At 45.9% G+C, this 17,521-nt stretch overlaps 1 protein-coding gene across 13 annotated transcripts in view; it reads left to right on the forward strand.

Annotated features, from left to right (window-relative positions):
- Positions 1–17,521, forward strand: part of LOC147627010 (uncharacterized) — a 95,079-nt gene that overhangs the window by 50,287 nt on the left and 27,271 nt on the right. For all 13 annotated transcript variants that reach the window (XR_015268441.1, XR_015268440.1, XM_086815605.1 and 10 more), the window contains one exon: positions 469–613. Coding sequence is in view for 11 of the 13 variants with exons in the window: in XM_086815605.1 (XP_086671731.1) it covers positions 469–613 (145 nt within the window). In the remaining 2 variants the exon portion in view is untranslated. The remainder of the gene's footprint in view (positions 1–468; positions 614–17,521) is intronic.

Genomic DNA, 17,521 nt, shown 5'->3' on the forward strand with positions numbered 1-17,521 from the left:
AGGATGATAGGATGGTGTTGGGGTTGTGTCTGGAGTCCATATAATTGCATGTGGGGGCCTATGGAAGGTGAATCATGTCTCTGCATAAGACTTTGGAGTTGTGTATTCCTAGTACACTCCTGATTTGTGTTTCAATCTTAAAATACACCTATGGCTGTGGGGCAGCCTGTCTTTGACCTTTAACAGTGCGCACTCCCCCCCCCCCCCCCCCCCCCCCCCCTCTTTGTCATTATTTGTGTTTTACACTACTATTATACATTTGGGATCAAAATCTGTCATCAGTAACGCTAAAGCGTGTCCCTTAAGTTCTTGTCATGTGATACACTTAGACAACTGTCATGCATTTTGATACCATTTGTTTATTTATAGAAAAAGTGTTTTTTATGCTCTTTAATTGACAAGGATATTTTGTGTGCTTATGATGCCATGCATAAGTCTTTTAATATGTTTTGTTTTTGCCTTTGCTAGTCTGCATTGCCAGAGTATATGTGGCTGCCTTTGGAGGCAGGAATTATTCCATCGGTGCTTAGTACTACCAGCACTTGGTTGGATGCAGCATCACCAAGGCATTCTATAGCTGAAGTTAATGATTCCAATGAAAGTGTTGCTGGAGGTATGCCATTGTTATCTTTTTAAAAATAAGCAATCCATTTTAATAGAGATTAGTACTAAATATGTGCAATCTATAATTCATCAAACATGTTGTGACGGGCAGATTGCTATGCTAATGCTTGGTGATGTGTCTACTGCATGCAACACCTGCTGATCCTCATATTCCCCTCATCAATCTGGGGCTGGTGAGCCTGGGGTGCTCGAGGTCCAGGAGGGTGAGGTGGTGCCAAGATGGTGGGCCCCTCGTCACTAATGTGGTGGCCTAATCATCCGACTGAGTGTCCTCCTCCTGTGGATGGAAAAAACTAGTGATGGTAGACTGAGATGGGTGGGTCGAGGATCTCTGAAGAGTAACTCTCTGTGTCGTCGGATCTCCAACAAGACGAGTCTGAGACAACGCTGATCTGGATATTCCATAACCCGAGATAATGGCCCAAACCCCTCTTCGAATAGGTAATGGAAACTCCCGCTGATCTCATAATACACCTGGCACTAACAAATATAATGCTCCTCAGACTCTACTCCTCAATGGTACAATCTATAGAGTCAGCACTCCAGGGATCCCTGCTGCTCTGCCAACCTCAATCTTGAGCCTATGGGATGAGAGTCTTGTTGGAAATTGGGTGGGGGGCCAAGTCTCAGGAGGTCATCCATCCTAGTTGTGTTCATGCTAATGCGCACCTAACTGGAGGTTTCCACAAATTGGTCTAGCCATCCAAACCCCGAAACCTTAAGGTGATGGAGGACCTCCGGTCTATCCATTTTGTGGAAATCTCCTAGTGCTACCACTTTTCTGAACACCCCCTCTCGGTGCCAACTCGTCCACTTTTTCTTAGCTCAAAGGGTGAACTTGTCCATATTTCTTGGATCAGAGGATCAACTTGGCTTCTCTAGTGGCTCAAAGGTTACACTTCAACCCATGGCTCTGATACCATGTTGGAAATTGGATTGGGGGGCCAAGTCTGGGGAGGTCATCCATCCTAGTTGTGTTCACGCCAATGCGCATTTAATTGGAGGTTTCCACAAATTGGTCTAGCCATGCGGACATGGAAACCTTAAGGTGATGGAGGACCTCCGGTCTATCCATTTTGTGGAAATCCCCTAGTTGTTGGCCGAGGGGAGCTAGGGTTGCAAACAGAAGCAAGCATGTACACAGTACATAGAGATGGTGATGGATAGAGATGCAAAGCTGGAGATTGCATTGGAATGTGTGGAACTTAGAAGTCAACCCACAATACAAATAAACATAAAATAGATGGGTGTCCTCTCACCTAAGTGTGCTAGGGGAAAAAACCCAAAAGGAAGAAGTGTCCCTAGTTATGCCTTGTTCACATGTGGCACTACAACCACGTAATATGCCAATAAATCCCCTTTGTAGTGGCAATGTGAATTTGTACAAGCCTCAAGGTCAGTAGCAGATCACTTTCTGTAGGACAGTAAGCCCAAAGCTTCAAACTTCTCTCGAGACAACGCTTTTGTGAACATATCTGTAAAATTATCATGTGTAGAGCACTAAGATAATGTGATATCCCTTGCATGTATCCTCTCCCTTACATAATGATAATGAATCTCCATGTGCGTAGTGTGCTTAGTGCATGCATGAAACACTGGGTTTCGTGCCACGGCTATAGCACTCTGACTATCAGTGAGTACGGTAGTGGATGTATGTTGACACTCATGAAGATCAGCCATGAATCTCCTCAACCATACACAATCTACCGTGGCTGTAAAGGGTGCCTTGTACTCAGCCTCACAAGTAGATGTGGTAATAGTAGGTTTCTTTTTGCTCAACCATGATTTGCATGAATTCCACAAAAATAAACAATTTCCACTGGTGGATTGCCGTGTGTCATAATCACTAGCCCACTCTGAATCACTATAAGCATGTAACTGCAAACTGCCACCCCTGGGATATACGAAAGCAGAATCCAGGATGCCCTGAAGATAGCGGAATATCCACTTCATTGCTGGCCAATGCTTTGTACATGGGCTGTGCATAAATTTGCTACACTGGGAAACACCAAACTAAATATCCAGCGTGTGTTGCATAAGTATATGAGGAGGCAGCCTACTATTTGGCTGTAAGCACGCATATCAAAAGGCTCTCCAACATCATTTATGCTCAATTTGAGCCTTGGTTCCATTGGAGTAGAGATGGGCTTACAATCTTGAAACCCAAACTTGTGCAACAACTTCCGAATGTAGTTTGATTGCTGAACATATATCCCAACATCTGTTTGCACAAATTGTATGCCCAAATAGTAATGCAACATCCCCAAATCTGTCATCTCAAATGAGGTTTTCAATTTAGCTTTGAAAGCTGAAATTTGTCCCTCATCATTCCTAGTTAGCAACATGTCATCCACATATAGAACGAGCATTATCAAAGTGCCATGGTCCTCTTTCACATAGAGGGTGCTCTCTGTTGGACTATTCTGAAATCCTTGGTTAGTCACATAACTATGTATCTTCTCATACCAAGCTTAGGGAGCTTGTTTGAGACCATAAAGTGCTTTTTGAAGCCTACATACTTTGCTTTCATGACTAGGCATCTCAAAACCAGTGGGCTGATTTACATAGACCTCTTCTTGCAAATCCCCATTGAGAAAAGATGATTTAATGTCCACTCGGGGAGAGAACACCACCTGTCCAGGTGGGGTCTGGAAGGTGTGTACGTAGGGGGAGGAGAGGTGGTAGGGGGAGAGGGTACGTGCACCACGTGTCCCAGAGTAGGATGGCGAGCATTGTCTGGGTAGGTTGGTGGGCGGCGCCTGTGAGTCCGGGGTGTTGGTGGGCGGCGCCCGCGGATATGTACATGCATAATTTGGCGAGAAATGAGCTCGCGGGTGTTCGCGGAAGGTGTTCGCAGGTGTCGTATATCACCTGAGCGGTGGTGGTAGGCAGGGCCCACTGCGCGGACGCCTAGGGTTGTCTGTTAAGCCGTCCGGATTTTTTCGAGAAATTATTCAAGACTACCTTAGGATACTGTGGGCGCTTTTCGTCCGTCATTTGGACATTCGGAATGCTACTAAATTTGAAGCCACTAGATTTCAAAACCTCGTAGGTTAATTTAGGCCACTTTGGTTACTCGTTTCAGTTGTGGAGAAAGCCTTACTCAAGGTATTGTCGTGCTTCAGAATTCAAATTTGAATTTTGTTTTCTGATTTCCTGAGTGGAAAGTGCTTAATTTGTAATCATCTCAAAATAGCAGCTTCTTAGGGATAAAAATTAACAATTAAATGCAACCATAATGAAGTGCCTAAACTATACTTGCAATGCATATGCCATATTGTGCTTAATGTGCTATATTCACAATGGGTATGTTACATACTTCCCTCCTTTAAAAAAATCGACATGTCCTCATCTCGATATAGACTCTGGGTAATCTTTTAAGAGCATTGATGTAGCACAGTTGCTTCTTCTTCCATTTCTAAGGTCGGTTCACCAATCATGGCACAAGTGCGAGCAACCGGTCCACGGCCTTTGCCACGTCCATCACCACCACTTTGTCCAGCTTGGTGGTTGGGGGCTCCACGGCCTTGGTTTGCTTGGCCACCTTGTGGAATAGCACCAGGATTAAAAGAGGGTCTTGCAAGTTTGGGGCATTCAACTCTAAAGTGGCCAACTTCATTATAACAGGATGCTCCCTACTGCTGTATTGTAGGGCTAGATACTAACCTTCAGTTATGTCACATGGTTGTAACTTTGGTCTCATAGGTCACTTTGGCCTTTTGAAGACGTTAATATAACATTTCATTTCATTTCATTTCCCTCTCTCTGAAGGGCCAAGGCTCAAGCTCTCTCAAGCTCTCTCTCTCTCTCTCTCTCTCTCAAGGCTTAAGCCTTAAAGGCTCAAGCCTCAAGCCTCAAGCTCTCTCTCTCTCTCTCTCTCTCTCTCTCTCTCTCTCTCTCACTTACACTCAACACCTGGAGATCATGCTCTGAGGTATTTTTGCCTCGCCATCACCTATGTATCACATATTAAACCCCCATTATGGTACTGGTTGGAGCTAGACAGATCTGCATGGCATTCTTGTATACCCTGCGCATATAGGTTGCATACTGAGTCTCTAGCAGTAGTGCTCCATCCATCACACCCCCCACTAGCTCAGTACTTTCATAGTTTACTTCATGTTCATTTTGCCCTTTTGTTTCCGGACATCCAGAAGACATTGACAGTTGTACATTGATTTGTCTCATAGGTTGAGTTCAGCCTCTAGTAGACGTTAATACAGCTTTCTTTCTTTCTCTCTCTCTCTCTCTCTCTCTCTCTCTCTCTCTCTCTCTCAAGGCTCAAACCTCAACTTTCAAGGCTCAAGCTCAAGAGTCAAGGGCCAAGGCTCAAGCTGACACAGATAGAGAGACCACAGGCCCTCATGATGGCATGCATGATACGCAGCAAACCGTCAGTACCTCATGATGGCATGCATGATACGCAGCAAACCGTCAGTACCTCATGACATTATCCGAGCAGAGTTTGCTGCGCCTCCTATGATGGTAGAGGCCATATTTCAGACTATATGCCTGCTAGACAGATTCCGAGAGATGCCACATGACAGATTGTCATACAGAGCTTTTGAGGCATCTAGACAGCTGGCTGAGGCAGGAGACAGAGGATCATGGTATGCACAGGTCACACTTGGTTCTCACAGCATGGCCTAGACATGGATCATCTACCACCATTCCAGTATGACAGGGATGCACCACATATCCGTCTCTCTTATAGTGAGAGGAACAGAGTATTGAGACAGGATCTATGGCAGCTCTATACACGAGAGACATGGATATCGCCTACACAGCCTCTTCCACCGAAGATGCTATACTACAGAGATCACTTCATGAGTATCACTGATGATGGATTTATAGAGAGGCCTAGATACATGGGGGGCTTTTTACCACACGGCTCTCGAGTGGCTATTGGTCAGCTCAGAGTTTCATCACACCGATTGGAGATTGAGACTGGCAGAGCAGCACGGATTCCCTGAGAGGAGAGGGTATGCAGATTGTGCAGAGAGGAGGTGGAGAGTGAGGAGCATTATGTATGCAGATGCAGAGCATATACAGCCATTAGACAGAGATATCCCATTTTATTTAGAGAGCCACATTCCCTACGCCAGATCTGTGAGGCAGCAGACCAGCGCATACTGGGGAGATACATTCTAGACATACAGCGCCACAGAGAGACATTATTACAGGCTCAGACAGCTCCAGAGGGGGGGGCGACAGACACAGATTACTACATTTTTTCAGAGATCCATCCCCCTCCCAGCCCATACACGGCGGGGAATTACTCTCTAGAGAGCAGAGACACTTAGAGTCCGCAGGAGACAGAGGACACCTGGCTTTCGGACACCACGCCTACACCAGAGAGAGATGACAGAGATCAGAGCTCAGTTTCACAGAGAGGGTGCGGAGCGACTGGCTCGCTTCAGAGCACACCCAGGCATGTTCTTCAGGGAGCTGTGGACACCCCCTTCACTAATGTATACCATTTTATACCCCCAGTATGGTACAGGATGGAGCATAGTTGTTTCTCGTACGCGTACGAACCTATTCGTACGTACGAGTCGTACGGTACGATACCGTACGAATTCGTACGATATCGTACGGTACAAGTTAGGTTTCCCCCCCGCCCCCCCCCCCCCCCCCCCAAAATTTTTTTTCCTTGAAAAAAAATTTCCAAATGCTTAAAAAAAATAGAAACCCTGCTTTACGAAGATCCCAAATGCTCGCAATACTTCGCAACTTTCGTGTCCACTCAGTATTCCATATGGGATTGTGGACTCAGTATTCCATATGGGATTGTGGAGAGACCTAAAAAATCTGGCGAGGTAGACTGGTAGTGTACACTTGATTGGTAGGATGAGAGAATCTTGCTACATCACTTGGGGATCCCTGGTATAGGTAGGCTAGACAATTAGATTCTCAAGTTATGCACAAGGGAGAACATTTGGACATGGCCATTTTGATCTAGAGAGGAGTCCCTAAACTTATCACCCTAGATGCACTCCTCGTATTTGTGCAAGGACGGTCCCTTAGTCATAAACGCTACACTGGGAGACCTTTGGTATTGCATTACCCATCCAGGTTCTTTTTTGGAGACAATCGGGAGATCCAACCGGGAGAGACACATATCCATGTACTGGTTTCTCAAGCACTGTAGACTCCTCCCCTCCCAACCTTCCCTCACATTCAAGCTTGAAGCTCCATAGCTTGTAAGTGTAAAAAATAAAAACCGTATTTTATCGTACCGTATCCCAAAATTTCATATCGTACCGAATATTCCCGTACGGTATCGTACCGTACCGTATCGTATTTTCGTACCGTGACAACTATGGGATGGAGCTAGCTAGGTTGCATATCATGATTGTATACTCCATGCATATAGCTTTGCATTCTCCTAGTAGTAGAGCTCCATCCCCTGCACACCCAGATTCAACTTTTTTTGTTCAGTACTTTTTCATTTTGCTGGGATGACAGAGGATACCCCATACAGGTACTCCGATTTGTCTCATAGCCCGAGTTCGGTCTTTTGGAAGACGTTAATAAAATCTTTCTTTCTTTCTTTCTTTCTACGTTCTCTCAAGCTCTCTCTCTCTCTTTAGACTTTGACAGTTGTACATTGATTTGTCTCATAGGTCGAGTTCGGCCTCTAGTAGACGTTAATACAGCTTTCTCTCTCTCTCTCTCTCTCTCTCTCTCTCTCTCTCTCTCAAGGCTCAAACCTCAACTTTCAAGGCTCAAGCTCAAGAGTCAAGGGCCAAGGCTCAAGCTCTCTACGTTCTCTCAAGCTCTCTCTCTCTCTTTAGACTTTGGCAATGAGGTGCGGAGGAAAGGACAAGCATGAGGCATTTGCCTTATATACCACCACCGGTGAGAAACCTACCGGTAATTCGGGGTCATGGAAATGGACGTGTAACTTTTGCGGGAAGGGTTACACAAGTAGCGTCACAAGGATCCTTGCACATGTGTCCAAGCTTGGTGGGGAAGTAGATTTCCCAAGAAATTGCGGATGGTATAGTGAAGAAGTACTCGCTCATCCGCAACCAAGGCAAAGGTGGATGTGGGGGATCTTCATTTTTGTACTAGTTTATGTCATATGACAAATTACAACTTCTCTAGACTTTGCATCTCTAAATGTGTACAAATATCTTTTTTTCAAGTGGATTGTACCTCTATCGAACTTATTTTTCAAAATTTAAAAGTTCCCTATCGGTACCGTTTTTTCGTACCTTCGTTTCGTACCTGACAACTATGAAGTGAACCGTTCGCAATATCTCAATATAACGGATTCGCCTTAGGTCAATGTAAAGATTTCCAACCAAATCTGCCTGAATGATGAAATAGGATGATCCACGGCTCTAGTATTCATTCCTATTCCATCCCCTCTCAATGCGAGTGTAGTGAGAAAGGGTTAGATTGTCTATGATGTGCATCATGGCATTGCGGATCTCAAAGTTCGGGGAGCGACAAGCAGCCATGAACATGTACTGGAACACCAAGGGAATAGGGATCCATCTCATCCTACATCCAGCCATAGCTAGATTAGTCTAACAAGAAAACCTAGCAACCAAAGAATACAACAACATACAATTTTCTAAACCTAAACTGTGCTCTGATACCACATGTAAGGTCCTCACCCTAGCTGGGCGAAGGAGATCCTTTTGATAGGCAGTTAAGTCCCCTAGTCTCCGATTGACGACACCTCAATCCCTCGGAAATACGAGAACATGAGCAAAGGGAGGGACCTAACACTATCTCATAGGGAAAACGTAGTCATTCTAACAAGGATCTATTCCTCCGATTGAGTGGCACTCAATGTGCGTGGTCGAGGATGGAACGAGTCCGCACTTGGTTTATAGAAGCCAACGCCTTTTTCCTCGTCTTACAAGGCACGACCGTTGGCTCGTTCCCCTAAAACGGAACTTGTTCGGGTCCTATTCTATTACATATCGTAAATAATAATCTTGTTGGAAACTTACCCGACTCATCAGGTCCACCCATCCATAGGATGGCGCCATCAGGACATCCATCCATTCACTTTCCACCCACTCACCCATTCATTTTTGTCATCTAATCAGGTCCACCCATTCATTTTTGTTATCTAATTAGGTCCTACCATACTATGAAACAGTAGTTTCATAATGTTTCTTAAAACAGCCTTTGAAAACAACAATATTTACATCAAACAGTTCTTACAGAAAAATGTTCACAAAAGAGACTGTGAAACCGTGTCAACAGCCAAATCCAGGCTTCCATATCTATATCCATAGGCATATCCAAACTAAAACCAAACCACTGATGATCTAGTATCTGGTCTTCTAGTCTAAACCAGCTAGGCATACCTCACGGACCATACTCCCTCGTCATCGACCAGTTGGCGAGGGCCAAGCTGGTCTATCACCCCTTTAGGTCCTGCCGCTTATACCAAATCCTCTTGCTCCTCAAAGGGGACGTCTACTCATGAGGTGGGCTAATTCACTGCACTAGCTTGGGTCCGCAGAACTAGGCAACATCATAATCACATGCTTGGGTCCACCCTCGCGGCTTGGAAATCCGATTTCCAGTGGCATAGGAGAGAATAACTTGGGCCGACTCCCGGGCTTGCTATTGCCTCTGCGTGCCGACTACGCAAGCAAGAGCGGAGTTAGCTAAGTAGGAGAGAAGATATACCTGCAGATTACTAGTTAAACTAGCAAACATATCTATTGAAATCAGGAAAACATTCTTTTCCTTTCAATAATTCATTGAGCAATAAGAAAACAACATTGGACATAATGATGATCTTCTTAGCTACAATCCTTGTCAACAAGAAAAAAGAACCATAAGGTATTGTGGAGTAAGATTAGTCACTCACAATTTTTGCTTACTAGTCTTACTTAAGGACATATACGAGGACAAAAGTGGCAATTCTCCGAATTGGACCCATAATCCTTTTGGCTACTTAACTTAAAAGAGAGCTGTGATGCTTCTACAATGCTAGTCGTAGTCATTATAGGTTTAACTAATAGGAACGTTATCTTGCTAAGTCTGAGAATCTTAACTTTGTGACCTAAAGGAAAAACTTGCTCATTTTAAGAGAATGAAAAATACGGCCAACCTGGTTGTCCTTTGCATGAGGATTCGTTATGGAAGGGGCGAAGTCACTTGTGTGGACACGTGCTTCCTCATTTCCGCCTCTCGAATGACACGCGGTTCTTTAATTCGGCGGCGTTTCGGTGCCATAGCAAGGCCCTTATTAGTGGAGGATAGGAAGAGAGGGGGTGGATATGAAATGCTAGAGATCACTACGAGAGAGAGAGAGAGGATTCGGTTCAAACGGATTTGAAAATGGACACCGTTTGGGCTTCCAAAAGCTTGTTTGAAATCCTAAAGAGACAAGGCTTAAGCTCACCTTTCGGTCTATTTACGTTTTTTTTTTGGGGGAGGGTGGGGGGGGGGGGGGCTTAGCCAGATGACTCACAAGAGAGAGTGAGGCTTGGGTACGTCTAGCCTTGGATGGGAGAGGCTAAAAGGGTGACTTTAAGTCTATTCACACCCAGGGGGTGGGGGGGGGTGGGGGTGGGGAGAAGAGTGTAGACATGTCCCTAGAGCTAGAGCCTAGCCTCTACGTGAGTGCTTACTTTTCAAAAGGGGAGGGAAGGGGGTTTATATAGGAGTGGGGAGGGGGGTGGAGGTGTGCATGTGCACAGAGGGAGTGCCAACAAGGGGGGGCAAGTGTGTCTAGGTGGGGCGCTATCTAGGCTAGCTGCATGGATGATAGGTGTGTCGGGGGAGAACACCACCTGTGCAGGTGGGGTCTAGAAGGTGCGTACGTAGGGGGAGGAGAGGTGGTAGGGAGAGAGGGTACGTGCACCACTTGTCTCAGAATAGGATGGCGGGCATTGTTTGGGTGGGTTGGTGGGCAGCACTTGTGAATCCGAGGTGTTGGCGGGCGATGCTCGCGGATATGTGCATGCAAAATTTGGTGAGAAATGAGCTCTCGGGTGGTCAGGGAAGGTGTTCGTAGGTGTGGTATATCACCTAGGTGGGGGTCGTGGGTGGGGCCCACTACGCGTTGTGGGGCGAAAAGAAAAGGGCAGTCCTCTATAGCAACATCCACCCACACATGCCGGAACACACTCAAAGAACAAAAAAGGGGCACCACCAGCCTTTACTAAAGCTGGAAAAGGGAACTCACACACTCACGATCCCAAGATTCTCACAGACAACTCTCTACCCTCGTCCAACTTCAGGTGGCTGGGCTACCCTTATTGCATCCTCATAGGCTTTAAGCCACACCCTTGCATCACCTTTGAGACAAATCTGCAAGAGACGCAGCACCTGTGCAGGATCATCAATGTGGTTGCTAATACAAGCAACCTCCATGTTCTCAAGAAACGCTGCAATGTCTTCATTTTGTCCTCCTAGAAACTCTGGATAAGACATCATTGTAATTTTCCTTCCAAAGCTTAATTAGAGAAACCCTTTTTAAAAGACCCTTCCCAAAATCTCTTTTAATGGGGCCTACACTCTCCAGTGGCCTAACTAAAGCTTGGTTGTCCTCAGTGGGGGCACTGAAACATGTGGGGCGAAAAGAAAAGGGCAGTAACATCCACCCACACATGCCGGAACACACTCAAAGAACAAAAAAGAGGCACCACTAGCCTTTACTAAAGCTGGAAAAGGGGACTCTCACACTTACAATCCCAAGATCCTCACAAACAACTCTCTACCCTTGTCCAACCATCCAGATACACAGAACACAACCCAAAATACACATTCACACCAAGAGGAGAAAGGAAAAAAGGTACATCAACTTCTCTACAACAACTCCATTGGTAGATGACTCACAAGAGAGAGTGAGGCTTGGGTACGTCTAGCCTTGGATGGGAGAGGCTAAAAGGGTGACTTTAAGTCTATTCACACCCAGGGGGTGGGGGGGTGGGGGTGGGGAGAAGAGTGTAGACATGTCCCTAGAGCTAGAGCCTAGCCTCTACGTGAGTGCTTACTTTTCAAAAGGGGAGGGAAGGGGGTTTATATAGGAGTGGGGAGGGGGGTGGAGGTGTGCATGTGCACAGAGGGAGTGCCAACAAGGGGGGGCAAGTGTGTCTAGGTGGGGCGCTATCTAGGCTAGCTGCATGGATGATAGGTGTGTCGGGGGAGAACACCACCTGTGCAGGTGGGGTCTAGAAGGTGCGTACGTAGGGGGAGGAGAGGTGGTAGGCAGAGAGGGTACGTGCACCACTTGTCTCAGAATAGGATGGCGGGCATTGTTTGGGTGGGTTGGTGGGCAGCACTTGTGAATCCGAGGTGTTGGCGGGCGACGCTCGCGGATATGTGCATGCAAAATTTGGTGAGAAATGAGCTCTCGGGTGGTCAGGGAAGGTGTTCGTAGGTGTGGTATATCACCTAGGTGGGGGTCGTGGGTGGGGCCCACTACGCGTTGTGGGGCGAAAAGAAAAGGGCAGTCCTCTATAGCAACATCCACCCACACATGCCGGAACACACTCAAAGAACAAAAAAGGGGCACCACCAGCCTTTACTAAAGCTGGAAAAGGGAACTCACACACTCACGATCCCAAGATTCTCACAAACAACTCTCTACCCTCGTCCAACTTCAGGTGGCTGGGCTACCCTTATTGCATCCTCATAGGCTTTAAGCCACACCCTTGCATCACCTTTGAGACAAATCTGCAAGAGACGCAGCACCTGTGTAGGATCATCAATGTTGTTGCTAATACAAGCAACCTCCATGTTCTCAAGAAACGCTGCAATGTCTTCATTTTGTCCTCCTAGAAACTCTGGATAAGACATCATTGTAATTTTCCTTCCAAAGCTTAATTAGAGAAACCCTTTTTAAAAGACCCTTCCCAAAATCTCTTTTAATGGGGCCTACACTCTCCAGTGGCCTAACTAAAGCTTGGTTGTCCTCAGTGGGGGCACCGAAACATGTGGGGCGAAAAGAAAAGGGCAGTAACATCCACCCACACATGCCGGAACACACTCAAAGAACAAAAAAGAGGCACCACTAGCCTTTACTAAAGCTGGAAAAGGGGACTCTCACACTTACAATCCCAAGATCCTCACAAACAACTCTCTACCCTCGTCCAACCATCCAGATACACAGAACACAACCCAAAATACACATTCACACCAAGAGGAGAAAGGAAAAAAGGTACATCAACTTCTCTACAACAACTCCATTGGTAGATGATATATATGGGTAAAAAACCTTGATTACATACGCTCAACAGCCTTAAGCAATAGATCAATTAAGAAAAGAGAGAGAATGAGAGATTAGCATGTGAATGGCATCCTTGTGCACACAAGGGGGTTTGGGCACATCAATACACACACACACACACACACACACACTCAAGAGCCTACTTGTGCCTTGGAAATCAGCCAACGGATGAACGGCCTCTTGCTGGAAATGAAGGCCACAACTCCTCTATCTTCAATGCTTGAATCACAATTAGTATCTTGATGATGCTTGAGCTCCTTGTACACTTTATGGCCTCACGCCATAGCTTCCCTTCAAAACATTGTCAAGGGATGGCTACACAAGCCACCACAGCAGCCTTCACATGGCCAGCCTGCACAGCTTGCTACTGTGAAAGTTCATCTTGACTCCACCAATGATGCTTTGTGCCCAAGTTGGATAGCCACCATCAATAGCTGCAGTTTGGTTTTCAGCCCACATCACACTCTCTCTCTCTCTCTCTCTCTCTCTCTCTCTCTCTCTCTGTGGCTCTCTCACACCAGTGGTGGCAACAATACAACAAGCAACACACCTCTGCTCGCCATCAACAACAGCAATACTGGTAAAAGACAAAACACCCTTTGGCTACGAGTTGCCCACAAACATGATGACTAATCCCTCTCTCACCTCTTCTCAGAGCATCATCACCTCCGCCCATGAGCTGGCCTCAGACACCAGCGGCAGCTAGAAAAACAAAATCAACATACAGAAAAAACTCTACAGCTGCGACAGCTATATTCACTCTCCTTGCTACCAGCCACCGGCGACAAAGCAAACAAAGCAACACCTAAAAAAACTCCCCGCTACCAGAGGCGGCACCCCCAATGAAAAACTCTCTTCTAGCATCGCGAGCCAATACAAATAACACACACCCCTGGAGCGACTAGCCACTCGCAGCACAGAAAAAAAAACAAAAGAAATACGCCTCTGTTAGCTGTGCGGCTTGACAAAGCAACACACCATTCTGTGCCAAAGGCGGCAACCTCAACAATGTACACACACACAAAAAACTCTCTCTGGCATCACCAGCCTCAGAGAACCGGCGGCAAAACAAACACAAAGAACCCGCCCTATGTCATCGCCAGTGCCTCTCCTTTTATACTGTTAGAGCTCTGAAAATGTCTCTTGGCGATATTGGGCAAGTCCTGAATCCTTGCTCCTCGTTTGGCAACCACCATCCCCATGCATGAAGGAATCCATACATCAATTACGTCCTCCATTTGCCTGGGCAAAGCCAAACTCCCACAAGCACACATAGTATCAGAGGACACCTCCCCACATTGATCACCAACTGCTTACGCTTGCTTTGGAGTTGCATATAAAGAATTACTATAGCATTATGACATGGGGATCATCATGGCTCAAATGGAGATATGAAAGGATAGAAAGAGAAGAAAAATGGTTATCTGCATCAAACATATCATCACATGCTAAAAGGCTTCATTGTTACTTCAGTGGGTGGAGTATTGGGCATCCCAGTGCTATATGAACATGCATCTATATGTACATATGCCAGAAAACCACATTCAAAAAACTCCTAACAGCGTGTGCCTAGGGGCATCTATTGGGCCGTCAGGATTAAAGAAATTATTTGGGACTGCCTCGGGATCCTGTGGGTGCTTCCGTCAGTCGTTTGGACGCTCGGAATGCTGTTAAATTTAGTTTGAAGTTGCCAGATTTCAAAACTTCGCTGGTCAATTTAGGCAAATTTGGGTATTGGTTTCACTCCCAGAAAAAGCCTTACCCGGGGTACTGTCGTGCTTAAGATTTCAAATTTGAAATCAGTTTTCTCATTTCCTAAGTAGAAAGTGCTTAATCTATATTCGCCTCAAAATAACAGCTTCTTAGGGATAAAAAATAACAATTAAATGTAACCATAATGAACTGCCTAAACTATACTTGCAATGGATATGCCATATTGTGCTTAGTATGCTATATTCACAATGGGTATGTTACAATACTGGGCAGCCAAGAGTCTGGTACTTCACTTAACATAAAGATAAAGAACATCTTAGTAAAGATAAATCGTGATGACTCCCAAGAGTCATGACAATCACACAACGTCCCACCAAATCCAAAATAGTACATAGATAAATGACTCAAGGCTCATGAGAGTTCAAGATTCACCCTCTTGCCTATGATCCTTATCATCCTCTCCATCGTGCTCATCCTCACTGTCACTACCACTGGCTGAGTCCTCCTCAAATGCCTCATCCTCATGATCTACTGGTGTGGCGCTGGTACTAGCTGTTACATACCAGGGCTAACTAGGGTTAAGACTCTTGGGTTGGGTTAACCATAGCCCAGGGTTAAACTTCTTAAGTGGGGGGATTAGTAGTTTTTATGAGACATGTGCTAAATTTGGCTCCTGGTTTATAGGAGGCCTATATAAGTCACTTTATGGGTCAGTTTTGAGAGAGAGCTCCTAAGACGTGGACTTGAGGCCTTGATACTACTCCGTGTTTACATCCAATGGGTGTGTACTGGTGGTATGGGACGCCAGGGACTTTGCACGTGGAGCCATGTCTCGGATGCTAATGTCTCCCTTGCTCGGGGTGAGCTTGAATGGCTCTATGGTTTTGTTTCCATATTTATGCTTAGTCGTAGGGTTTATCTAGTTGGGGCTTTACATTGGTATCAGAGCTAGACCTACTTGGATTAAGCTTGGAAATCGCCGAAAGGAGGAGAGGAGAAAATCCATGGCTGGGATCTTCTGGAGCTTAAGTCGTCGGGTTGCTTTTTTGCTTTCCAAGGTTTGGGTGGTATGGGACGCTTGGACGGAAGGCGGGGAGTAACCGGGCTCAAGGGAGAAGATCGGTGTGGTTGGATGTGTTTGAGTTTTGCAAAGAACTCTATATCCATGTGAAAAAGCAGAGAGAAAAGCATCGTGCTTTTGGTGCTTTTTTGAGTTTTATGTGGGGGAATTCTTTGCCCTAAAACCTTCTGTCTGTACCCACGCTTTTGCATCTCTAGGCTTCATTCCCTAGCTTTTTTCTCCATGGCTGAACTACTAGGGTTTCTGTGCGGGCTGGTACCCTGTCTATGAGTGGTATGCGTAGACTGGAGGTCGACCTAGAGTTGTTGTGAATGGCCCTGCTGGTCCCCATGAACAGGAGGAAAGAGGGGTGGGAAGAGATCAGCATGCGTGAGGTTTTGACATGTAGAGAAGGTTATGTGGGCCCTGTTCAGAGCACATAGAGAGTGGAAAAGCACTGCTGTGAGCCGATTCAGGCTGTCCTATGTGACTGTCCATGTGTGGTCGTGGTACCCATGAGTGGGCATGCCCGGGTGTGAAGGGGGACGCCCCATAACTGGGCTGGATGGCCAGAATATGGGTGCATATCAGCAAGGGCAGAGTTCTCCATATATGGCAGATAGGTGTGTGGAGTGTGTGAAAAAGCACACGCCGTGCTTTTTGCCAAAAAAACAGGTCGATTCGGAGCTTTTTTTGGTGGGCGCACATCTGAGATGCTATTTTTGGATTCTAGTGTGCTTTTTTGGGGTGTTTGGTCATTCAAGCACACAGAATTCTGTAGTCGACCAGAATTTGTGCTTTTTGACACCCTGAACTGCCTGCACTTGGTTTCCTTCTTGTGCATCACTTCTGTCCTCACCTGTTTACAAAAGTTTACACCACCACCTCAAACCTTTACTCTCTTTACAAGTACTCTTTCTGGACAGATTCATGGATGAATAAATGGATACCTTGGTTTCATATGTGGAGGTGTCTGGACCTTTGTCAGCCTCTCCTGTAACAACTCAACTTGGGGTAACTACAATATCTATTGCTCCTACGCAGGGTGGTGATACAGCTCAACCTAGTATACCACAAGTGTTTCCTCAGTATGTGGGACAACCCATACCCGCTTTACAAACAGGTGTGGATCCCAATTTTTTACATGCTTTTTCACAGTTTGCTACTCCGTATTCTTAGTATATGGGTTATGTACAACCTCCTCTACCTTTGACACAACCTTCTCCTTTTCCTCAACCTCCTGCATCTCACAAGTGGATACTTTGTATGCCACTGTGCTTGATTTACAACGACAACTCACGGAGCTACGCTCCTAGGCTCCCCAAGCTTCAGCTAGTAATCCTCCTCCTCCTCTGCAAGTTCCTTTTCATCCGGAATCGTTTTCTGGTGAGAAGAAAGAGTGCGAGGAGCTTTACTTGGATAGTTGGCTTGCGAAGTGGACCGCCTTTTTTTATCTGTATAGATACACTGATGCTCAGCGTATTAGTCAGATTCAAATTATGCTTTAGCATAAGGCGTTTGCCTGGTGGAAGGACCTTCGTGAAAAGCCGACAACATGGGCTGATTTTCAGCAAGTGTTTAAGCAACAATTCGTCTCGATCAACAAAATTGAAAACTTTCATAAGTTGTTCAAATTGGAGATGGGAAAGAAGAGCCTGGACAACTATTCCCAGGAGTTCAAAGACTTGGTGAACCGTTGTAAGGCCCTTGAGGAGCCTCATGTGTTGGTGTATATGATATATTTATTTGGACTACCTCCAGATTATCAGAATGAGGTTCTACGGAACCGTATTCATTCTTTGGGCGACATCTACCGCTATGCCAAGAATTTTGATGACACCCTTACTGTCAGAAGAGGTGGTGAGCCGGCGGGCGAGTCTGCACGCAAGAACCAAAAATCCTCTAAAGAC

This window comes from Cibotium barometz, chromosome 21, assembly GCF_041138505.1.
Source record: "Cibotium barometz isolate CiBa-2024 chromosome 21, ASM4113850v1, whole genome shotgun sequence".
Classification (NCBI taxonomy): Eukaryota; Viridiplantae; Streptophyta; class Polypodiopsida; order Cyatheales; family Cibotiaceae; genus Cibotium; species Cibotium barometz.